This window comes from Crotalus tigris, unplaced genomic scaffold (assembly GCF_016545835.1).
Source record: "Crotalus tigris isolate CLP2741 ecotype Arizona unplaced genomic scaffold, ASM1654583v1 scf7180000018346.393812, whole genome shotgun sequence".
In the NCBI taxonomy this organism is placed as follows: Eukaryota; Metazoa; Chordata; class Lepidosauria; order Squamata; family Viperidae; genus Crotalus; species Crotalus tigris.
The window spans coordinates 114957-140678 of NW_024096955.1; the positions used below are offsets into that span (position 1 = coordinate 114957).

The window sequence follows — 25722 nt, forward strand, 5'->3', positions numbered from 1 at the left end:
ATTTCATTACCCAAACCAGGTAACATCATCGGTGCTACAACTGATGATGTTATCTAGTTTGGGTAATGAAATATCTGCAAAAACAAAGCAAAACAAGCTCAGAGAGCACTAAGGATGCCTCATTTCAAGCCTGAGCTATCAATATTCTCCTCTATTAATTCAGAAACGTGGTGTTTTATATCAGCACAGATAGACAAGTGAGGGATAGAAAAGGGTAACAGATATTGGCAAAACATAATTGAATCTAAGCCATCCAAGTTAACTAGGAGCCAGGCTCCCCCTCTGCCAGCAAAGGGACAGTCATATCCTGAAGTAAATTCATGCACATGTTAGTGCAACCTAATAGTAACTCTTTGTCAATTCTGTCAATCAATCTGTCCAATCGCTACTTTCTTTGCAGACAAGAAGTAGAGCAGCTTTGGCCGCATCCCTCCATGGCAAGATCATAAAGGGACAATGGCTGAGCCTGTTCTGGAATCTGCCAGCAGCAAACTGCAGAGTTCAAGAGAAGCACGGAGTCCTCTCCGGTGGCAGATAGGTATGCTTCTTGCCTTGAATCCTGGCTCACTGATACAGCCCTTCTTCGTGTGATGTCTTAGTTCTTGGACCACAGACCTGCAGAACGCAGCTTCCTTGCACAGAGGCGTCGGCAGCTGGCAATGAACACTTAAAACACCCTGGCCTTGGGTATGAAACCCTTGTGAATTGCCAGGGTTGGACCTCAGATCTCCTGCAAGAAGTCAACGGGAAAGAGCCCCACTTTACGGCCGGTGTAGACTTTGACATACCCATTCAGCTCCTCTCCTTTCTGCACCACAATCTATAAATAGATAAGAGAAGTTAGATGAGGCAGAATCCCCAAGTAGATTGCCATTTTTCTAGGAAGGAGTTCTTGTAGAATTTATGTGGAGGGAAGGAGAAAGAGAGGAGTGGGGGGAGGAAAACTACTAATAAGTAGCACATGACCAGAGGTTAGAGAAAACTTAGAATTGAATGTTATTTAGATGAAGTGTTAACAAATGCTGGGTTTTATAACAATTGTGTACCCCAGATTCCCCAGATACTCAGTATAAATCTAAGAGTGATCAGAATCCCTTAAACTGTTCTGCTCCTAGCTCTTGCTTAGGTGATAATGATCAGAAAACTCAACGAAAACCCCACTCCTCAGTTTCAGAAAAATTGGCAGAAAAAAAAGAGAAGCGATTACCATATTATAACATTTGTTTACTTAACTTTTAAATTGTCTGCCAGAAAGGATGGGCTATAAGACCAATTTGTGGGGAAATATGTGGCAATTTTCCAGTGAATGGGATCTTTCAGCTCAGGGTGGAAACATTACTAATGTTAACATGATTTTGGCTGTTCAGAATAGTGTGGAGAGGGGGGCATTTATTTATGTCTGAATGAAGTACTTCAAAGAGACATACCTGATCCTTTTTTAATGTAATCTGACCAATTTCTTTGTTGCCCACGAAGGACCTCATGACCTTATGCACACGTTCTCCTGCACGCACTCGGATAATGAAGTTGGGTGGAAAGTATCCAATTTTTTCTCCAATCTCCCCAATTTTCTTCCCCTAGGAGGTTCATGCATGAAGTTACTTTATAAAGAAATAACCTGCCCCCCAAATTCCCAATTCTATCACCATGAAATAAGATAGGAGTAACATGAGTGGGGGGTTTTTGTTCCAAAAAAATCAGAGAGGAAAATTGGCAATTTGCAGTGATTCTCTTCTTCAACATATAAATATACTTTTGCTCTTTAAAAAAGAAGGAAGAGACTAATAGCGAATATTTTGGAACATTAGCTCTTGCCAACATAATATATTTTAATTATCCTCATTCTTCAAAAATGACATCAATAACTGCTCATTAAGCCATTTTCAGGACAGTAAATAACTTACGTGTTCTAAATGGGGGACATTTAAAAAATATTGTGAGGGAAAATGAATGAATTTTTAAAAAGAAAATATTTCAAAAGGAAAAATACAAAATTAATATTAATAATTTCTTTGAATCATTTCATGAAAATGTACAGTTCTTAACATTGTAATTCATAACATTTTATTGACAGAGGATGGATTTATGTGTTTTGTGTTGGAGTAGGCAGCCTATTGAGAGTCAGAGACTGGACTAAACATTTTTTGAAAAGCGGGGGATCAGGGCATATGATTTAGATCAGGGATCTTCAAACTTGGCCCTTTTATGACTTGTGGACTTCAACTCCCAGAATTCCTCAGCCAGCCACGCTGGCTGAGGAATTCTGGGAGTTGAAGTCCACAAGTCATAAAAGGGCCAAGTTTGAGGACCCCTGATTTAGATAATAGTACAAAGGAGGTGGAAATAGGATTTTCTGAAGTCCCACCCTCTTTGGTTGGGCACCTTAGTGATATTATTTAATTTTTGACCCTTCCCTGACTGCAGCTGCCAAAAACTAGCGTTAGAGTTTCATACAATGTTGAAGCAGGACACACCCAAACATTTGTAGCAGAGTTCCCAAACAAAGTCTTCCTCCCCTCCCCCCAACTTCCCCCCATTCCCAAATCTTAGGAAGAAACTACCACAGAAAGTCCTGGATTTCACATGTTTGTGTCATGACTCTATTTTTTAAAATGCTTGTTCTTAATTAAGTGCTAATATACAACCCTTGGTCGTTAATTGGTTGCCCACCTCTCGTTTTCAGTTTTGGGAGGAGGGGAACGATACTTTTTTCGCCCAAGTTTAGTTAAATCATGCAAATGTGTCTCAAGTCACACTGAAGGAAGACTCCAGCGGGGATGCCACAGTAAAAGCTGTAACAGAGGAAATCCCAAATATTTTGCTTGTGGCTAACTACTGATATTTAAAAACTTTAGAATTTAAAGATCAAGAGCTTTCTTCAGAATGAACAGGCTTAGTCCTGAAAGAGAAGCTATCTTCTTACCCGCCACCATTCTTCATTGGAGTCATCAACAATTGCAATTTTGTCCCCAGGGCTGAAAGAGAACAAGGACCCAAAGATGAAAATATTGTTGCAAGTCAGAACTGCTGAACAACACGAGTGGTTCACCAACATTCCTGGCGTTTAATCCTTTCTTTCCCAGTTCTGAATATCTGACCAAGATGGCAACCTCACCCCCACCCCCGCAATACTTCCTTGATGGTTCTACCACAAACTCAACAAGGTAATGGGGTACAACGTCTTAGCTGAGCACCAGAACATCCAGCAGCCTGACAAACACTCTGTTCTTTTCTCTCCGTCTTGCAACCATTGGTAGGGTTCTACATTTATTGTTGCCAGTACCCACGTTTACATACAGGGTAACCCTTTTTATTTGTCTCCCAGATCCTTGTCCACAAAACAATATAAGGAAGCTGCCATGCGAAAGCAGTTTTGCATAAGATGCAGGCACTGAATTAAGAGGGATATAGCAATGATATCCCACAGGGCTTTGGAATTCCTGAATAAGGAAACTTCCTTCAGGACAAATTATGTCTTGATGTTTTATTTGAGTTCTCAGCATTCTCACATTACTCTTTACATTAATGTAAAACCAGCTCAGCGAAGCTTTGAGTTCCAAATCACTTGTTATCAATGACTTGTTCAGAGACTGTCTTCATATGTTACATTTTAACTCCATGCCCCATAGGTTACAAATTCCATATATTACTCCAGAGGTTACTCCTCGGTCTCTGAAGCCCGGAGACTAGACTCCCTTCTACTGACATGACTTTAACAAAATATATCAGAAACTCAATCTAGACACTTCTATGTTGGGATTTGTTTCTATAAAGCAGTGGTTTAAAACTGAGGTTGGGGATGTTCTAATCAATAATAACAAGACAATTGTGCTACTCACTGGAAATCCAAGTCATCCTTCTCCAAGGCTTTGAAGCGATAAAGTGCAATAAAGTAGTGAGACTGTGGGAATCCAGTTTGCTGCTTCTTACTCTGTTCAAAAGAAGAAAAAAAGTAAAGTCCCTTCAAGTCCAACATGACTCTTGGTGACTCATCCATGCAATTTTCTTGATAATATTATCGAAGTGACAGCTATAGCCTCCTTCGGGAATGGATCTTGGATTTTCAGGCTAATTTGTAGCCTTGGGCTTCCCAAAAAACTTACATATAGGTAATAACCTGTCCTGGAGTAATCCTGCCATGCTAGGGTCAACGATAGAAGAGAATATGTGTAGCTCAGGGTTGAACTGTGGGCTCCTTGATGCTCTCTGAGCTTCATGGTTTTCTCGCAGACGTTTCATTATCAAACTAGGTAATACTAGTTATCTAAACTGGGTAAAGTATTGACGATATTTCCTAATTTATTTTGCTCTCAGGTACTCCTGTTTCTTGTTGTTTAATGCTGGCAAAACACAAGCCCTTTCTATAGATATCTTCTATAAAATTAGTCTCAGGATGGGCAAGGAATCAAAGCAGATTGTTCACAGGTGTACAAATAAACATCTTTATATGACCAGGAGTATCCAAAGTGGGTTTTAATCCACCTCTTGGAAAGCAGGATACCAGGCAAGATCTTAGGACTGAGCCGTTCAAAATGCTGTAGCTATCCATCCTTACACGTCAACAGACAACAGAGTCCATAGGTCTTTCTGTGGACCTAGGCGCGGCTTTCTAATCCTTGTTATCTGGCACAAGTAGTAACAAAGCCACTCCCTTCCATTATACATTATACATGAAGGTAATCAGAGAGTAGGCTTTCTAAAGCCTATTCTGTTCATATGCTCAACGTGTATTGTATGTCAACTTCTTTAAGTGTAGATGGATGACTAGTGGAATCTGATTGGTGGGAATTTGAAGCCTTAGGAAAGCCAGCAAGCACCCAGGGAGTTTGTGCTTACTTGCTCAATCTCAAGAGACTGAGTTCCGACCTTGAGATTCTGACCTTGAGGGAATACATATACATGAGTTGAGTGGCTTGTCTATGTACCATTTTCCTATTTTTTTCCCCTCCATGCAATCTTTTCTACTAACGTGAATTGTGTAGGAAAAAAGAAAAGGCAGGAAAAACCCCCAGCATGCAACCAATTCAATAATCAGAGCAGCAGGTGAAGAAAAGTGACTTGCAACAGCATCACAAACTTGTAGGACAGGGGTCTTCAAACTTGGCCCTTTTATGACTTGTGGACTTCAACTCCCGGAATTCCTCAGCCAGCATGCCTGGCTGAGGAATTCTGGGAGTTGAAGTCCACAAGTCATAAAGGGGCTAAGTTTGAAGACCTCTGTTGTAGGATTTGGAGACAAGAAAGCAGGTAGTCATTCTGTTCAATCTGGAAACAGGCAAGCACATTCTCTCCCTCTTCCCCTCTCCCCTGCAAAGAGTGAGAGGCAAGCACCTTGTCATCTGGGGTATTCTTCTCTGCTTTCTGTCCCTCTGGATTTCCTGGAATCAAAACAAACAAGCAAGCAAATGAAATCTGCATTCAGATGGGATGAAATATGGAGGAAAGCAGAATTCAGACAGGTTCCCTTCTCCCAGGGCATTGAAAATAAAATCCCACCATTTTCCTAGGGTTTTTTTTTCCTAGGCCTAAAAAGGAAGTTATTCATAAATTAACACCCACCCCTCCGTCTCTGCTTTTCCTATATTAGTCTGCCTTGCTTTCCCTGCTTATAGCAGTCACAACTAGCTGTTCTTTTGTGTGGGTGTGAGAGCTTGATTCATTACATTCATTTCAGTGTTATATTTGCATTTTCTAGTTAAAGGATAAAACTTGGCCAACAGGCAGCACCTAGGTCAGTGATGGCAAACCTTTTAGTGACCCAGTGCCCAAACTGCAACCCAAAACCCACTTATTTATCACCGGGTGCCGGGTGGGCATGACCACCGTGGTCATGGCAGACTGGGTGGGAGAGGGGCCAGTCCCTCGCCATCTCCAGGGCACGGCATGCGTGCCCACAGAGAGGGCTCTGAGTGCCACCTCTGGCACACGTGCCATAGGTTTGCTACCACTGACCTAGGTGAACTACACTCAAAAACATAAGCAGTTGAGCAACATCTGGAAAGCTATCAGTTGCCTCTCCTGAGATGGCACAAGGCAAAAGGTTTGAATTTGTGGGCACCAGGGTTTCCTTTCTTTTCAGCGATCTTCTTGCTTCTTTTGTACATTGTTTACTTGAACCACATTTGCTTTACAAATATTTGGACTCTGGATCCCAGAGACAATAGATTTTGCGAAGTCTGTTAACACTTACCTCCCTCTGGTTTATCACTTTCTGGTTTGGGGGCTTCTGTTTCTTCTTCCATCATGGCAGCCAAAGGCTAAAATGTAGGAAAGAAAATATATCAGGAAATATTTATTTGACAGTATTTACATGCCACCTCAACCAATAAACTTAGGACGGTGCACAAATAAAATACAATACTGACCAACTCCTATCCTTTACCTACATTAAAATTCAAACTTGAGACTAGATGATTGCCTAGGGCAGGGGTAGGCAACTATGGCTCTTTTATGACTCGTGGACTTCAACTCCCAGAATTCCTGAGCCAGCCAATTCAGTATTATAGGCTAATTCTGCATTCCACTGCCAGGAGTTTGACTCAGCCTTCCATCCTTCCGAGGCCAATAAAATGAGAACCTAGACCAGGGGTAGGCATCCTTGGCTGTTTTATGACTCGTGGCTGGCTCAGGAATTCTGAGAGCTGAAGTCCATGAGTCATAAAAGAGCCAAGATCCCTGGCCTAGGGGCATAGGCCTATTAGAAATGAATGGTTTTGAACATCTTCTGAAGTCACAGAAAGGTAGAACCCAAGGTTATCTATAGAAGCAATTTATTCCATAGTGCAGAGGTACTATGGAAAAGGTCTGCCATAGGAAGCACATCCTTTGTTTCTGAATACAATGATGCAAGTTCAATGATGCGGTAGAATGCAGAGTTCCCAGCATCAAGAGATTTTGGATGGCAGATTAGTGCCTTGTAACGTGAACGTAAGGAAAGGAGGAGAGGAATCATTGAATATTTTAAGTACTTTAAATAAAGGTGATGAAAATATAGCCCTCCAGGTTTCACTGGGGCTAAGATTCACGTCACGCCCAGCCAATATGAGTAATGGAGAGTTGTAGTCTAGAACTATCTGGAATGCTACATGTTGCCAATGTTAGCTTTAGAATTACTTCTACCTTGATCCATTATTCAAGCTCAGATATCCTCTTATGCACCACCCTTTTATGCTGTGATGTTTCATCACACTGGCTTCCTACATTTTTTTTGTTATCCTGCCCTTTCTTGCGCTCCTTGTTTGCCATGATGACACCTGACCGTAGGGTATCGAAGACAGGATCATTTCGGTTAGCTGTGAAATAAACCCAAAAAAGTTATAAAGGTTACAAAGGTGTTTCTGAGGATGGGTAACAAGAGCTAAAGTCCTACTGGATGGCTGACTTACCACCTGAGAGTTGTTGGGCACTGTACAACGGAGAGCTGTAAGCACGGCGGAAACCTGGAGGCTGAAGAGTAAAGATTATACACAGTCAAGAACATTGGAAAAAGAGGACCTATTTTTCTCCCAAATGATGGAGCTTAGTGACAGAGGCAGCTATTATCCTTGAAAAGAATCTCTAGCCTTAGTCTAATGCTTGTTTTATAAATAACACTATGTGGCAAACATTTTCATAGGATGCAAAAAGAATTCTGCTGATTTATCAAAAATGCCAATGTTCCCAAAGCTTTGGCAAGTAGCCTCTAAAGCCTTTCCTAAACCTGACACTTTATTATAGTTTTCAGGGTGATGGAAATGGGAAGTCATTAAATGCATGGAATATTAATTCATTGCGTGTATTCAATAGAGTTTAATTTTATTTTTTTCCCTTTTCTAGGACAAAACTTTTTGATGCCTACTTCTAGTCAACTTAAGCAGAGCAGCCGTGGGTATTTTATTCTTTTAGACTTAAGTGTTGCGCTTGAAAACGATTTCTGCAATATGGAGACTACAGTATTGCGAAATCCCAAATTAGAAACAGAAGAGCCCTGGTTGCAGCTGGGTTTTTTTTTTTTTTTTTTTTTTTTGCATCTCAATATTCAGGAATTATTGATTGGACCTACTAAAGAGAAACTAATTGACTGGCTTCACAGATCATATATCTGTGCTGTTGTTCTAAACTAAGAGTGTCTCAGCTATGTTTGTTCTCATTTATGTCATCTGATTCACTGTGATCCCTGAATGGCTAAGGTCACAGAAAAAAAATGGCACCTCAAATGACTGCCTATAATACTGGAAAAAAAGAGAAAAAAAGTTATTTTCCAATGGACCATTTGGCCTCCTCCAAATACGTGAAAAATGTTCATAGCTGAACGTTCAGTGTAAAACTATTTATAAAGAATATGTTACTAGCGGCTTCAGCTTTTAATAATATACAAAAATACTGTGTAATTTGTTAGCTTACCCACTGCTTTCCTCCAATTCGGCAGTTAGGGAATTGTGGCTTCAATCTATCAAAGGGAATGCACTGAATCTACACTAAGAATTAGAATCCGTTTTTCAAAAAGTATAAAGTCCATTGTAGGACCAATAAGTGTACTTTTTCTCCCACAAGAATGATTTCCAGTTGAAAAATAACGTAATCCTTATGTACACTATAATGACTGCACATTTCTATTTCTATTCTGGCACATGGAGAAGCAATGACATACATCTATTTGAGACAGCCACTTCCAGAGATCAATATTCAGACTGTGCATTATTTTATCCATGTAGAACAAGTGTAGCAAACTAGCTCTTAAATCAAGGTGCTCTACTTAAAATTCTTACAGCACCATAGATCCCAGGATTGATTTGGATCAAGTACCAACAACAACACTGGATATAAATGCAAGATAAAAATGGCAGCTCTTTCATGTAATCATTGAGAGACTTCAAGACAAGCAGAGCTGATGAGAAAGGTTACAATGTACAAATTCATCCATTAATGCCACCACATACAAAACTGTTGCGGAGGAGAAAAGCTATGTTCTTGGCTCTTACCCAGGTTTGTTGTTTCTTACCTACTAGCAGCAGAGAGGCAACCTTGGCTCTTTTATGACTCGTGGACTTCAACTCCCAGAATTCCTGAGCCAGCCATGCTGAGGGGAAAGGGAGAGGTTTCCAAGCTGAACCATGCTGGCTCAGGAATTCTGGGAGTTGAAGTCCACGAGTCATAAAAGAGCCAAGGTTGCCTACCCCTGCCCTAGGTTTTTCCATGAAACACCTCTGTTGCGTGAGGTTTGCTGGCTTCCAAATACTTTCTGGGTGCAAATCAAGGTGCTAGTCATCACCTTTAAGGCCCTATATGGCACAGAGCCAGATTAACTGAAAGACCGCCTTTCTCTAAGCTCATCTACTTGTCTTACCAAATCAGATAAAGAGTAGGCGTGCTCCTAATCCCTTCCTTTAAATTTTGCCATCTGATGGGAGCTTGGAAGTATGTCTTCTCCATGGCAGCCCCTGACAATGGAACACTCTTCCCCCTGAAATTTGGCAGGCTTTTATCCTCCTAGCCTTCTGTAAAGCACCGAAGGCTTGATTTTTCCCACAAGCATCCTGATAAGACGAGGGGACTGAATATTGGAAATTTGACCTGGCATCATTTTTGTTTTTGTTTTTAATGCACTGAGTTTTTACAGTCTGAACGTGGTTTTTTATGTTGTTTTCATTTTTGATTGGGAACTGTCCAAAGTTTTTTATAAGATAGGTCATCATATCAGTGTTTCAAATAAATAAATTCTTTTAAGTTTCTTATTGGTAGCCATCCTACAGACTTCATGATATAGATTTCGTTTAATCATCAAATACTGATGGATCCAAAACCAAATTAAATGGCTTTTGTTTCCTCGTTCCTTTAAAAGACACTCTTGCAATATTCTCAGTTTTGCTAATTAAAATGTATTAACCTCAGCTACATATACCTGATCCCAACCTGGATCCAATGATAATAACACAAAAAACCAATTTCAGCTAATTATATTCTAGCTGTGCTCACCCAGTGAGCCTGAAAAAGACACGTTCTTGAGCATACCGCTTTTGTTACACTTTGATTAAAAAAAAAATACTGAAGAAATCCTTCTGTTTTCAAAGTAGCATGCCTTACTGGAAAAAAAAGGTTATCACCTTCTATACCTCAGTATTTTCTACATGTCTAATGGAGCAAGCAAAGAACCAGATCTGCAGGCTGTCACATCAAATCATGTTATGGATAGCAATTGGCAGAGGGCAATTACACTCTGAGCACTGGGGCCCAGAAAAGGCACTTACTATTTTGCCAAAGCAGCGCTGAAATTCCACATAACTTTGGCAGTGATGATGGATGTGAGTTTTGCAGTTCTTGCATTTCAAGCCATATTTGTTGTTGACTGCAAGGAAAGAAAAGCAATCAGTGGTATTATGGGGTAAGGTGTTCACACACACACACACACACACACACACACGATAACACCACAGCATGTCTTCTAATTGAGCCAGATAGAAACCATTAAAAACATTCAAAGAAGCCATTTGTCTCCCAGATGGAGGGGAAATTACTTTCAGGAAAGACTGTGGGATGAAACATCAGCATTCCCTAAATATGCTTCCTTTTGGCATTTTAAAATGTTCTGCCAGAAACCACAAGGCTAAAATCTGTGTTTGTTCAGTTCTATCAGAAATGCAGCCTGGCGAATCAGTTTTGGCAACAAAGGATTTCTAGGGTTTCAGCTTGAGAGGTCTTCCTGCTCCCCACCATGTCTTGGCCTCCTGGATAGAAAGGAGCCATACAGGTAGTCCTCGACTTACGACCACAACTGAGCCCAAAATTTCTGTTGCTAAGTGAGACATTTGTTAAGTGAATTTGGCCCCATGTTATGGCCTTTCTTGCCACAGTTGTTAAATGGATCACTGCAGTTGTTAAGTTAGTGACAGGATTGTTAAGTGAATCTGGCTTCCCCCCACTGACTTTGCTTGTCAGAAGGTTGCAAAAGGGGATCACGTGACACTGGGGCACTGCAACAGTCATAAATATGAATCAGTTGCCACGCGTCTGAATTTTGATCATGTGATCATGGGGATGCTCCAACTGTCCTAAGCGTGAAAAACCTTTGTCTGTGCCATTGACAAGTCACTAAACGAACAGTCACTAAATGAACAGTTGTAAGTCAAGGATTACCTGTAGAAGGCCCACTTGGTTGACCTATGGCCTGGCTTGAGCAAATAAAATCTTCCAAGTATAGTGCTATAATTCCCACTATGTTCAGGCATCATGACCAATCTCCACACAAGCTGTGGATAACAAATGTTTCATACATTTTGTTATGATTCCTCGCCAGCCTGTGGATCCGGCAGCTGAGTCTGAGGAATCAGATGAGGAGGAGGGGCCTGGAGTGACATTAGAGTCAGAGGAAGGCTCTGAGGAGCTCCAAGACTTACATTTGGACGAGGAGCCTGGCCCTTCCACTCACCCTCAGGCTAAGACACAGCTATGCTGGGAGCCTGAGTTGGACAGTGATGAAGAACAGTTGGGAAACATCCAGGATGCACATAAACACAGGCAAAAGAAGCAAGTAGAACAGAGGAATGCAATGGGGTGGCTCCAAAGGCAAAGGAGAAGGCATTAGGAAGCCACGTCTTGGCTGAATTATAAAAGGGAAGGTGTGGGAGGTGCTGGTTGCCAAAGGCAACCGTTCTTGTTGAGGATCAAGTTTCTGTGAACTGTGTTTGTTTGCCTTGGACATTGACTCAGGTCTGTAAGATTAAACAGGGTTGGTTTTTTCTTGCGGTTTCTGCCTGCTTGTTGGAAGAGGGGTTTCTCTTTGTGAGCATAACAAGGACTCATGTAGGCTGGGACAGAACACATTTATGGTTTATACTATTGTTTATACCAGAAGTCCCCTATCTTTTGGACACCAAAGACCAGTTCTGTGGAGAGAGGTTTTTTCATGGACCGGAGAGAGTGTGGTTTTGTGTGCTGCCTGCATCCCATGGATGGGGCTTTGCTTTTTTGTGCAGACCAGTTGCTGGCATGCCGCAGCCCAGTACTGGTCCACAGACCGGGAGTTGGGAACCCCTGGTTTATACCAAACTGGGGAGTGCTGGTATAATATATTTCCATTTGTTCCTTGATTTTGATTCCTTGGATCTGTTTCCTGGCTCCTGATTCTCAGTTTCTGGCTCATTTTTGACCCTGACAAACTCATTTCTCTTTTACATGTGGAGGGGAGGACTGACATGTGATTGCCTCCATCACAAATAGTTTGGCTCTGAGATCATCAGCATTTGCTCAGCAAAAGGAAGTAGGTTTGTTATAGAGGAAAAAGCAGCCTGTGTTACTTTTTAAAATGGACTAATGGAATGCATACATCCTGACAATGTTTTGAAAAATACCTTTTTTTTTTTTTTACAAAAAGTTAAAAAAAACAGAGATATCATCAGGCATACTTTTCCCCCCTTTGGCTTGGCTTGAGATGCACCTCTATGGGAAACCAACCTGGAGGCCGGAACAGTGGGTGATTAGAAAGGCCGCCGTTTTCAGAACCGAACCATGGATAAGAATTCAGGGATCAAGTGGGGCAAATATATCATAATGCAAATGAATCTACTTGTGTACTTGCATCAGAAATAATGGGAGAAGTGCCTGACTGCATTGTTTGCACACTGACATCATGATGCACCTGTCTAAAAGTACATTCTGCCATTCTTCCTAGAATGTTCCTCCAGCGTCCATAGTTTGCTATGAAAGAGTGCTGGGGATTTTTCCGAATTTCAACATAGCTGCAGGAGATATAATTACCTACATTAAACTATTAAACAACAACCATGCACGATGCATGTGAGCATGCACCATTCTCTGTTTTCAACGGTTAGCTTATCATTTTGCCACGAGACATAAATCACAATCTGTACCTTCTCCTCCCTCCATTTGAGCAACTGCTCCAAATGATATGCCTGCTGGAACTATTCGCCTTCCCATATATTCCCTCCATCCCACTTTTGCGACTTTTTTTTTCCAGGCACGATTCATGCATCTTTCATAACTGCATGGCATATAGAAACTCACGGACAATCATGCGGGCACAGACATCACAAAACTTAGGCTTCTTGAAGTAGTGATCCTTGAATTTGTGAGGTTTATCGTTAACTGGTTTTTCCGGCTCCAGTGGCAGCTCAGGCTCTTCCTCCTCCTCTTCCTCCACTTCCTCATAGTAGTAGATGGGTCCCCCTGAAGAGCTGACCAGCTCCCCGTTGGCTTGTGGCTCATCTGTGGTAGGCTCCTCCTCCATGGGCTTGCGTTGGAAAAACTGCTTTAGCTTCTGCAACTGAGGGTCCAGGTTGGGATGGGGTAGAATGGGTGGGTGGGTGGGTGGGGCGGACAATCGGCATTTAATAGATGCCAACAAAGAACCTTGGCAACCAGTGGAGTTGGCATGCATGCATACTCCCAACTTGTCTAGCCCCAAAAGGCAAGGGAGTGGAAGAGGGGTTAATGGTGACAATGGAGACAAAAACCCCAATTCCTGCTTGGGGGAGAGAAATGTCAAAAAGAAAATGCAAGCAAATGCCCAGTGTGAAGATACAAGAAGCAGCAGTGTTGCAACATGCATGGAGACGCCACCACAAAGCTCATTAATTGCATGTAGCGGCCTTCTATTTCCGTATAAACTAATGGTTAACAAGCTGAAGGCATGTAGTGGTGTGTAGTGCAGTAGTAGTCACCCCCTTCCTATCCTTCTGCAAGATCCTGGAGACATGGCTGGGGAGCAAATGGGGCAGTTCCGCATTGGAGTTGGCTGCTAGATGGACAGCAGACTCCACCTCTCCCCACTTGTTCTCTGCTCTCCACCCACCCATCTTTTTTGGTTATCGTATTGATGTGTTTATTCTGATTGTGTCCCTTTGTCATTGTTTGCTCTATTGCTCTATTGTCTTATTTTTGTTTTGTTTACACAGCTTTTCATTTTTCTTTCTTTTTATTATGATAAGCCATCTAAAGTAGTCCCATGGTGAGATGTGTGGCAAATAAACTTAACAGATAAGTAAACAAATAAAAATGGTCCTAGATGGGGGAACAGCATGCCATGTGGAGTTTTCCATGCGATGGCACTTCAAGCAGGACTGGCAACCAAATAAAGATTTGTAAGTTAGATATTTTTTTTCAATCAAACAATCAACGACTGATAACCTACAATATAGTTAATATACTGGAGTTTCACGTCTTTACCTATATCAGGGGTCTTCAAACTTGGCCCTTTTATGACTTGTGGACTTCAACTCCCAGAATTCCTCAGCCAGTGTGCCTGGCTGAGGAATTCTGGGAGTTGAAGTCCACAAGTCATAAAAGGGCCAAGTTTGAAGACCCTTGACCTATATCATCCCAGTAAGTCATGAAAACCTCACAGAATCATTTACTCATTGATTAAGCAACCTGATTCCTAAATGATTCTGAGTCACTCACAACTAGAACCTAACATACTAAAAGAAACACAGCTAATCAGAAGAGCAATACACAAAAATGCTCATATTATACTCCTGTTGCATATTAAGGAAGAGTTGTTGAAAGCAGACTTTAACTAGAGATTTCCAGACTAAGAGACTCTCTGGCAGGGGTCAGACTCTTAAATTTAATGGACTATAACATTCTAGCTTTGTAATTAATTTAAGAAAACTGTTCACTGATTACAGAAATGTATTTTATTCCCACTTTTCATTATACCTTCGCACAACCAAACTAACCTTTTACTCCCAGGCCCATGGCTTCAACTGACTCACATTGATTAATCAATGGGAGGTTGTGCTTGCTAATCTATTCTATTGGCAAAGCTTTCATAATACACTTTGAGCCTAATGCTGCATGTAGATATACACTATCTCAACAGTTGAACTGCTAGGGAAGGGCATTTGTCTCCTTTGATGAGAAGGTAAAAGCTTGTTTTGCTTAACTTAATCCACAGGATACACACAATGCCCATTTCATTCTAGCTATTTACATCCCACTTCCAAGATGTATATATTAATAGCAGAAGTCAATTATCCACAGTATTAATTGGTTAATCCATCAGATCATTTGGAACAATATCAGGGTCAGTAATCCATCCTCCTGCTTTATCCATTAGACCAGCTTTTATTAGAGAGATGTCCATGACTTACATATTTTTAACTGAATACATAATACATACACCATACAGGTAATCCTTGACTTACAACCGTTCATTTACTGAATGTTTAAAGTTACAACGGCACTGGGAAAAAAGCGATTTTTGACCGTTTTTCACACGTAAGACCATTACAGCATTCCCACGGTTACGGGATCAAAATTCGGACGCTTAGCAACTGACTCATATTTATGACCTTTGCAGTATCCCCGGGGGGGGAGTCACGTGATCCCCTTTTGCGACCTTCTGACAAACAAAGTCAATGGGAAGCCAGAGTCACTTAACAACCGTGTTACTAACTTAACAGTTGCAGCGATTTTACTTAACAACTGTGGCAAGAAATTTGTAAAAAAAAAAGGGGCAAAATTCAGCTCGCCACTCTCTCGCTTAGTAACAGAAATTTGGGGTTCAGTTCTGGTCGTAAGTCGAGGAATACCTGTATAGACTGGGAAAATACTAAGAAAGGTAGACAGTCTAATTGAGGACAGAGGGTAAGCTTCTGAATAATTCTTCACGTTCATTACGTTCTTTACAGAGGCAGTGAGTGGGGGAGCTGGCTGACCCCACCTGAGAAAGCAAACTGCAGTAAGTCCTCATTGCAGCGCACATTTGTACTGTGTGTACCCCTACTGTGCTACCAATCTCTAAGCCAGTGTTTCCCAAACTTGACAATTTTAAGGCATGAGGACTTCAACTCCCAGAATTCCACAGCCAACAATGCTGGCTGTGGAATTCTGGGAGTTGAAGTCCACATGCCTTAAAATTGTCAAGTTTGGGAAACACTGCTCTAAGCTATTGGTACAATAACTTATTTCCACAAGGGTGATGGTCATCTTGACCCTGAGCACAGCGATCTGCGTTAAGATCTGAGGCAGGAGAATGGCTTACTGGCTCAGATATTGCTTTTACACTGAGCTGGGCAGTCAAAGCAGCAGAGGAGAGAGGATTTCTGGGAAAGGAACAAGTTGAAAATTCCAGAGTCAGCAAGGAGAAAGCAATCGATGACATACAGCCCATCTCCTAAGGCTAAGGGTCTGATAATATACGCTTCAGGGGGAAAGCAGCAAATCATTCGCCCGCATGCATTTATTTATTCACACTCAGGGTCTCCTGAGATCCCGAAATCGGGCAATTTAATGAAATGTGGAAATTCTTGCAGCGTTGATGCTCTTGCAGCAGGCTTTCGGCAACAGAGAACATACGATTGCCCAACACAAAACACTCTGGGCTCTGTCCAGCATTTTTCAGAACAAAATATTAGAATACAGATCCCGTACAAAGCAAATAGCTTTCTGTATGCCTGAGTGGTATTTGCATCTGTGTTACTCTGCAGGTTGTCCTGACTGGAATGAAAGGGCATCATTTTCCTATGTTCTCTCTTTCAAAGTTTCCATATGGTTCAGAACTGCACCCCTTGCCAATGCTCACTTCCATTTCAGCCCTCAATTCCTCTGTCTAGGAAACGCTAGGCAAACTTATGGCAAAACAAGAAGATTCAACTTTCTTCTGCTAAAAGTCTATTTCTTAGGTGAGATTTCCGGCACTGTATATGCATAGCACATTAAACCATGTTGTGTTTAACCGCTGAATAAATAGCAAAGGGCTGGGTTTTCAAATCTTACTAAGTCAGAAACCCACCAAGTACATTTTGGTTTAGTGAAATGTATGAATCAGGTCACAGATTTGTCTTCAGCACTTTCCACTTCAGGTCTGACTGCTTATATCACTTCAAATTCAGGTTTCCAAAGTCCTACTAATTCAATCTTCTAACTGAAGTCTACAGGAAAAGACATTTTATAGACTTGACTCTTAATTATTTTCAATTCATAGTCCTGTTGCTGAATAAATGTTTTATTATTATCAGCTGGGGAACAGTTCTATAAAGTGGAATATTATTGCTCCGATTCCATTTAATCTGCAAAATGCAGATTAAAAATTACCCTGTTGCCAAAAACTGCATTGTGATGTCGCTATCTGAAATCAGGATCTTTTTAAATAAGTATCTTAGATCTGCTATAGACCAGTGAAAGTGCTTTAAGTTATTTTACCACTGTGAGTTTGGCATCTTAATTAAGTACATGGATGCAACACTAAATTACTATTTGACCTAGCAAAATAATATGTCACTTGATAGTTGGAACACCTATCAGAATATGACAGATGGGGAAAAAAGCACGAGAAACAGAAGCAGCTTTTCAATTTGGAGAAAGGCAGAGTTCGGACCGATGAGTTTAGCTGGATTAGAAGCAGTTGGTGGAGTTACACTCAATTTTAGATCTGCATCCTGATTTGCTGAGTTTCTGTTTATTATTTTAAATGCAGCAACTGAACAGGTTGCACAGGTAGGAATATAAATTAATCACCAATTACCATGGGTCATAGGTTTATTTAATCCAGCATTTTTAGTGGATCCATAATCAGTTAATAGTGGCTTCATATATTACACACCTCACTGACAAGAATGTGTGTATCCACATATAACAACTCACTTTTCTAATATTTGTACTTCCTTGCTAATGTCCAGAACTCACAGAAAGAAATCATGCCTTTATCCAAAAGCTAGCTTATTTTTCCACATGAAATTCCTCTTAGATAAGCTTGCTAAACATCTGTGTAATATCAAAACTTATTCATTCTGTGCAGTTTTCAGGAATTCCACAAACCTTTAAAAGATTGCAGCAATTATGCAGCTTAAATATTTTTGAACACTTCACTGGGACAGTTATCCCCCAGTACAGAAATCTGATCTCCTTTTTGCAAAGTTCCACGATGCTGTGCAGTTTTCAACCAGGTTGCAATTTCATTCCTAGATGTAATTTTGCCGCTTAGATAGGATTTGGAAGTATGCTTCTTGAACAGCAGGTTTCCATATGTATCCACAATCCTTTTTTTTTTTTAAAGCAAAGGGAATCCTAAAGTTTATACTGGCAAAACAACAATGGTACTTGGATTTGAAAGACCACCATATAGAAGTGAGGCAAACATTTGCTCTAGTCCTAGAGATAGGGTTAGATCTGATGAGTTACTAGATGACAATAATTTTTTGATGGCAAGAAGATTTTGAAAATGAAACCAAATATCTTGATAGGAGTGGATTTTTTCCCACTGAAGATCTTCCAGCTGGAGAGGAACTTAGAATAAAACTTTGGCTTTATTAAGTCATTTTAGGAGCTTGATAATGGGGTCTTCAAAACCTTCTGCAATTGAACTAAACTATTAATTTACTCCCATGGATGTTTTTAATTTGATACAGTGAGGTATACCAAAATTTGTGTTTTCATAAGCAAGGTAGTATGGAAGAACTGTGCTTTGCATAGAACAGGGGTAGGCAACCTGGGTTCTTTTATGACTCGTAGACTTCAACTCCCAGAATTCCTGAGCCAGCTGGCTCAGGAATTCTGGGAGTTGAAGTCCACGAGTCATAAAAGAACCCAGGTTGCCTACCCCTGGCATAGAAGATAAGAAAAATCCTTAGAGTGTCAGTGCTGCTGCATCATTCCATTATAGATTGCTCTGTCAGGTGCCTTCCCTTTTACCTCTACTTGAAAATTATGAATGACATTATTAACACATTATCAACAACTTGTTCTTCATAGCATATTGACTGCTGTTCAAGAAAATACGTTCTCAAAAATCCCACTGGGCAAGTCTTATGCTGGATCACAGAAGAAAGAACTTTGCTAATTTTGAGGCTGGACAAGTGGGACCAATGGCAGCAACTTTAATCTTTGGCAGAAATAATCGCAAGGTAGCTTCTCCAGTGATGAAGCACAATGCGTTAACTGAAACAAATGTGTTCCTGGTGAACACCATAGATGTGGTTTAGGATAGGCTATGGCCTTACTCCAAAGGATGGGATTGGTTGCAGCCATCATGGCCAAAGGCTGTCATTAAAAGGTTCTGGCATCATCAGACTTTCTGAATAACCATCTCTCTCCAGAGCAGATTTCCAACCTTGTGCCTTCCAAATGTACTTTGACTACAATTTCTTGACTTCTCAGCCAATAATTCAAAATATCCAGAGGACAGGAGGTTGGAAAAGACTCCAGAAAGACCCTGTGGCTGATTGTGGAGGAACTAGGAGATAGGATTTGCACCTTACCCTCCGAAAATAACCCATAACACTTACCCCTTCTGGAGATTTCCCCCTTATAGACGTGGGTGAAGCTGATGGCTCAAGAATCTCTTTTTCTGTCATACTGCACACACACACACACAAAAAAGAGAACAGGTGCAAAGATAAAATGCAAACATAGAAGAAAAGTCGGTGTTTTATCTGGTTGGACCGTGATACTGGTTCAAAGTATATCTCCAATACTTTTGATATACTGGCAATAACAGTCTATAATTCCTCACTGTGAGGAAACGGATGCTTCAATGTCAAACTTATGGGCCTGTTTGAAAATGCACATTGGATTTAAACCTAACTCAGGTTTATCCGCAGAATGCAATCTCAGCATCAACGCCTAACCATATACCTAAAAAAAAAACACCTATAAAAATAGTTTTGAACACGTGGAAGAATAGCTTTCATTCCAATAACTATTGCCCTCTTTTAACTGATACAATAGAGACAATACAGAATTCATCAGACCAAAAGGGAATTTAATAAGACGTCAAATCTATACAATCATGAGCATTTTGTTGCATCATTTTAAATGCAAATGGGAATGGGAAAACAAATTACCACTGCCTATGGACAATTACTGCCTTATTAATCTATGTAACATTTTCCTTTTGACAGCAGAGCAAAATGCCACCCTGGCTCAGTTTTATCCATTTTATTTTTCATTATTTCAAAAGCCTTTTCCCGATACCCACTTTTGAAGCTGAATGCAGAATTAACTGGATCCACACATATTTAGCCTTCCAAATAACTTCTTCACTGCATCTATTATCTATTATCTTTAATAAAGCAGTCTGCCACAGTTCTATCCAAAATAAATGCCTTGTCTCTAATTATATGGAGAAGTTCTAAAGTATGAGCAATGTAGGTTTATGAATGGAGGGAAAATCTTACTCTATGATGAGTAATCAATACGGTATTCACAAACGATTAAGGAGATGCTCTATCTGTTCCAAGGTCATTTCCCAACTAGTGATTCATAATATTATCTAGAGTCAGTCAACCATCAACGTGCCAAAATAATAGCAGCAACAATAGGTTTTATATCATTTCATTGATAGATGACCTATTAAGATGCTATAAATCATTACTGGGGAAGAGAATTTCAGTTCTATTCCCTTTAGGATGAAGTGACATAATCATCTCTACTTAGCCCAGCAGTATTCACTCTGACTGGTTCTCTTGTCCCCAGTAGGAAATGATGGGGTGAACTAGAGATCCATTACATGCAGAATATCTGTTCTCTCCATAAGCTCCAGTTCCTCCTCTTTCATTGGAGAAATTAAGCCATTTTTGGAAAGAAAATATGTAAAAAAAAGATTGAGATTGGTTGGAATATCTCTGGCAGCAAATATGACAGTATCTCGTTGAGCTTTAAGAAGTTTATGATGACATAAACTTTACTGCAACTATAGCCTACTTCATTTAATGCATGGAGGATTACCTTGAGATAGGAATATAAAGGCATCCATCTGGATGCCTTTTTATGCATGACCAGCTGTTCCCCATATTAACTTATAGTTATGAGGTTGTTGTTTTTTTTTAAAGAGACTTGAGATACTGTCCTGAAACCCAATAGTTGATACCCAATTTAGCAGCTATCAATTGGGAACCATTTTCCATGAATAGAATGCAGAGGGAAGGTGGCAACATTTGAAATGTTCGCCTCCCTGCCTGCTACGGTGCAGAGGGAAGTGAGGATATGAGAACGAATGTTCTTTCCAGGCTCAGCTAGCAAATTAAGGAGAGAGAAAGCTAAATCTTTTTTTCCTTCATGTACTAACCAAATGTAAACTATCAAATGCTTCAAAAGCTTTGCTTTAGCCTCCAGAGCTAAAAAGGGAAACATTATTAAAAGCATGAGGAGTTAACCATCGCAATGGTATTTAGCTAACTATGGAAATTAAATCAAACTTACTTTCCATCTTTGTATGGCCAAACACTAGAACTTTTTGGAGTCTAATCTCTGCCCGGCTTGTCACTCAAAGGCCAAGATATCCCTTGGCACACCCCAAAAGGTCATATTTCTCTGCCAATCCTTTGTGTGCATGGAGTTGCAATGCTCGTCTCTAAAAGTCAATTGCAATCCTAAATCTTCAGCCTAACTCTATTACTAGCAGAAAACAGAATCCAAACCAATCTAGTAAGGAGAGATGGGCAGTAAAATATTTTTGAAGCGAAAGGCTAGTTTTCAGAGCTTTTGTCGAGATAAGTGGTTTTACTCAAATGGAAAGGGGCAATTTATTCAAGCGGTATTTCTCAATTTGTTTTGCAAATTAGAGCAGCCCATTCAGGCTTTCAATCCTGCAAGCCCATTGTGAAAGGTTTGACTAATTCTGGCCAGTATTTCCTCCCTCAGAAGAGCAAAAACATGTCTTGCATGTATCTAGTAAGGAATGAAGAATTCATCTTTTTGATACTTTTAGAAAAACATGAAGAAAGGACCACAGCTTAGATCAGTGGCTGCCAACCTTTTCTTTACCCCACACCCCTAGAACGCTTCTGATATATTCTCGCACCCCTTACAAAAGTTCAAAATAATGGCAATGAATTATGCATATACACTATAATTTTGAAAACCCAAGTTTTCGCACCCCCTGGAATATTGTCTTGCACCCCCAGTTGGGAACCCCTGGCTTAAAGTATTGCTGGAAAGATAGCCGGCAGTCTTCTTTTCTATATCAAAGTGCTGGAAGCCAACAACGTCCAGAAGCTCCATCTGATGAATTATTTGGTTGGGAATTATGAAAATTGCAGTCCCAACATATTTGGAATGTGAAAAGTTAGAGAAAAAACTGTCCTAGGCATAGTATTTTAAGGACATAGCAACTAGAAGCCCTCAGCTTAGCAAAAATCTGGAAAGTATGCCAGTCTTTTGCAGGAGGCCAGAACAAGAGACAGTGCAAGGATTACAGGAATGCTGCACTTGTTGTAGGGCAGTGGTGGCGAACCTATGGCATGGATGCCAGAGGCGGCACTCAGAGCCCTCTCTGTGGGCACGCGCCCCAGTCCTAGGCCTTCAGCTGGGTTTTATAAAACCTTTTCTCTTTAGGCCTTCGCCACCATGTACAAAAAAAAGGTTCAATCAATCAGTCAATTTCAACTTCTCGCGGGAAAAAAAAAATCTTGCAAAGTTGGAATTGATTGAACTTTTTAGTCCCACCCAGTCTACCATTACCACCGCAGCCATGCCCACCCAATGGGCCATGCCCATCCAATGGGCCACACCCAGCCAATGGGCCACACCCACCGGCACCCGATGATGCATAAGTGGGTTTTGGGTTGCAGTTTGGGCACTTGGTCTCTAAAAGGTTCGCCATCACTGTTGTAGGGCATAATAATCACATTTTGAAAGCCTGCCATTTTCCCTCTGGCCCTTCTTATTCCAAATTAAACTAAGGTTGAAATGACTTTGAATTTCTCTTTCATGCTTTCCCTCAGGGCAACTCAGTTGTCTTTTATTTTCCAAAGTTATCTCTTGATTCCCCTAAATGAGGTGAAATCTGCTTTTCCTTTTTCCAGCCCTCCCCTTTTGGAAATTCCTCAGGGCTGACATGTAAGGTAATTCTCTGCATCGGGATCCCCTGCTCATGTCATAGGATTTCTAAAATTTTAAAACAATCCAAGAAGCCCTACAGGAAAGGTTCACCCTAGAACAGTGGTTCTCAACCTGTGGGTCGGGACTCCATTTGGGGTCGAATGACCATTTCACGGGGGTCGCCAAACAAGGCTGTCCACCATTTCCCCCCCTTTTTGGCCACGCCCCTGGCACCCAGTGATGTATAAGTGGTTGGGGGTCACCACAACATGGGGAACTGTATTATGGGGTCACAGCATTAGAGAGGTTGAGAACCACTGCCCTAGAAGCATCCAAGTACCTCAATGGGATATATGAAGTCAAGTAGTAGTGACAGAAAAATCTCCTTGGCATACAATCTGTTTCTTTCCCACACTCACTTTACACTGTGTACAAAGACACAGGAGGAAAAAAAGCACTTATAGACTGGGCACTAGCCCTGGGTAAATAGCACCAAGGTTAGGTTTTAGCTTAAAACCCATTAGAAATAAGTGGAAACCAACTATAAAATTGAATGTACGTTATTCAATCAAAGTAAATGTTATATTCAAATCAGACACAGTCCTTGTCAAAACTGATTGAAGCCTGGCTTCTAAAAATGACTGAAATTGGGACTGCTTTCAGGCTGAGTCAGTCTTTCGAAAATCCATCACCATCTATCCTCTTTGCAAATAGGGTGTTTTGTTCCAAGCAAGGAACAACTTCAGAGCTTTATTTTTTCATTCTACTATAGCTCAGGAGAAAAGTAAATGCAATCATTTCCTTTCACAGGATTTAGAGCAAATATTAGTTCTATGTTGTGCTATCATACAGTGTTTGCATTCCTCTGCTAACTACAGGATGGGAAAAAGCAAAATACTATTTAGAGAATTGGCTCTCTCTCTCCCTCCCCCCCTATTTTCAGCCAATCTCTCACATTTCTGTTATAGATTTATGCTGGAAATAAGTGTGATGGCTCCTCTTGCTAAGAATCTTAGGAACTGTAGTTTGATTAGATTCCCGAAAAAGCATGACTGCTAAAACACCCTTAAATCTATAATGAAATCTCCACAAAGGACTTCCAGGATGGAGTTTATGGGATCAAGTACGGCAGCCAAAATTCAAAGATAGGGCTCTTTTATTTCCCTGCCCTACTGCTCTTCCTAAAGGCAAGTATGGAAAGGAGCAATTCATTATGATTAAAGAAAATCAAAGGAAATATCAGTTCTTGGAAAGCAGTAATATCTCATACCAGACCAGAAATAAGTTATTCTGCAGTTAGTGCCTGGTGAAAGTCAGATTAGATACAGCACCAAAGGGGTAGAAGCTAACTGTTTCTTGTATATCAGCTAGGAATCTCTGTGTCTCATTTCTAGGCAATTAGAGACATATTTATTTATTTATTATTCCAATCTATTTTGATTACCCAGGAAAAAGGAAAAGGCAATTTGTACGCACTCAGAGATTATTTACCCTTAGTATTCCTGTAGGCCATGATTGTCCGACATTTTGGCTTGCCCAGCTGCATTGAATAAAGAAGAATTGTCTTGGGCCAAATATAAAATATAGAATAGAGTTAAGGTATATAAATAACAAACTTCCTTTATTTTTTTAAATAATTTTTATTATCTTCTGGGGCCACATTACGAACTGTCCAGGGCCACATGCAGCCATGGGACACAGGCTGAATTTAGGCCCTGTCACACATCCGGCTTGAAATATCTGAATTAATACTAAGGGCAAATATCACAGAATTCCTTTCCCCCCATCCCACCCTCTGGAAATACATCCAGCTACCTAGTTTTCCCCCATATCCCAAAGAGTTATTGCTTATCAGTACCAGGAGGGAGCCCCATTATCAAACAATGAGAGGGGGGAAATGTCATTCTTTTTTTTCCTTTCCTCTGATCCTCACATTATCACCTCAACTTTTATGACAAGGTTAGGGAGTGGCCAATCCCAAGCCCAGCTCACACCTGCCATCAGCCATGTTAGTGCAGCTTTTCAGTGGGAAAACATCGGGGCTTTCCAATGCATCTCTGTATCTCCAAAATTTCTGATTGCTCCCAAAATGGACAGAAAGCCCTCTGCAATGGCCTTGGCAGCCCAGCCCTTTCCCCAATTCCTATGGCTTTTGTCATGTCTTGCTGAACATCCACATTGCCATATGAACCTGCCTCCAGCACTGACGGTCCAAATTCTGCTCAAAGTTTAGCTTCTCCCCTTTCCATTCTGGACCCGTGGCGTCCTCCACAGTAAATCATTGCTCACATTTCAAGCTAGGAAGCAGACCCTTTTATCTTGCCTCCTGGAAGCTGCAAAGGGCCACAGATTGAAATCTCAATCCCATTCCTTCTCAGAATGAGATTTGTTGAGCTGGTAACAGGTGCCAAACTCTTCGCTGCAGAACTGAAACATCCGGAAAAAACAGTCTGGCAAAAATGAAGTGTTAGGCCAGAAGCTCAAATTACAAGTTACAGTATACAAGAATCCCACAATGTTCCCTGGTTTACAGGCAGTCATAAAACACCATGCTTCTGTTGTGATACCAACCCCTCTCCAGATCCTCTAGAATTCAGCCATTTTTGACCTCCATAAATTGGACAGATACACATACAAATACATGTCTCAAATACTCTCTAGCTTTGCAATTCTCAGAATAAAAGATTAATTTTGTAACCCTGGGGAAAAAAAAGAATAACTTATAAAGAATGAAACTAGAAAGTTGTGTGTGTGTGGGGGGGAGAAATACTTACTTTCTAAAAGAAAGGAGGTACTCCTGTTAATGGTATCTTTCCCAAACTGTCCCAAACTCCGCTCTCTTCTCCCCAACAGATCTTTTACAGATCTGCCAAAGATAAATTCAATTTTCCTTTTGGGGCTCAAGATGTAAACGCTTCGGTTGTTCCCAGCCGCAGTGACAGGGCAAGAAAGGAACAAACAGCTGCC

At 40.8% G+C, this 25722-nt stretch overlaps 1 protein-coding gene across 3 annotated transcripts; it reads right to left on the reverse strand.

Annotated features, from left to right (window-relative positions):
* STAC3 (SH3 and cysteine rich domain 3) lies at positions 1–25722 on the reverse strand. Of its 3 annotated transcripts, none has more exons than XM_039350665.1 (12): positions 25530–25722; positions 19221–19290; positions 13000–13225; positions 10227–10324; positions 7386–7446; positions 7201–7292; positions 6191–6257; positions 5332–5378; positions 3840–3931; positions 2924–2975; positions 1428–1577; positions 722–820 (listed from the first exon to the last, which is right to left on the reverse strand). In XM_039350665.1, exons 2-12 carry the CDS (start codon positions 19287–19289, stop codon positions 722–724), a joined length of 1053 nt encoding a protein of 350 aa, XP_039206599.1. In that variant the 5' UTR covers position 19290; positions 25530–25722. The 3 variants fall into 3 exon arrangements, with proteins under 3 accessions (XP_039206597.1, XP_039206599.1, XP_039206598.1); XM_039350664.1 differs by having other exon boundaries at positions 13000–13258; XM_039350663.1 differs by lacking the exon at positions 25530–25722 and having other exon boundaries at positions 1–820; positions 13000–13258; positions 19221–19289.

Coding starts and splice junctions, on each gene's coding strand:
- STAC3 (XM_039350663.1), bottom strand. CDS start 19,289: ATGACAGAAAAAGAGATTCTTGAGCCATCAGCTTCACCCACGTCTATA. Junction 13,259..19,220: donor GGGGGAAATCTCCAGAAGGG/GTAAGTGTTATG, acceptor CTGGACCCTCAG/TTGCAGAAGCTAAAGCAGTT. Junction 3,932..5,331: donor AGAATACCCCAGATGACAAG/GTGCTTGCCTCT, acceptor TCTTTTGAACAG/AGTAAGAAGCAGCAAACTGG.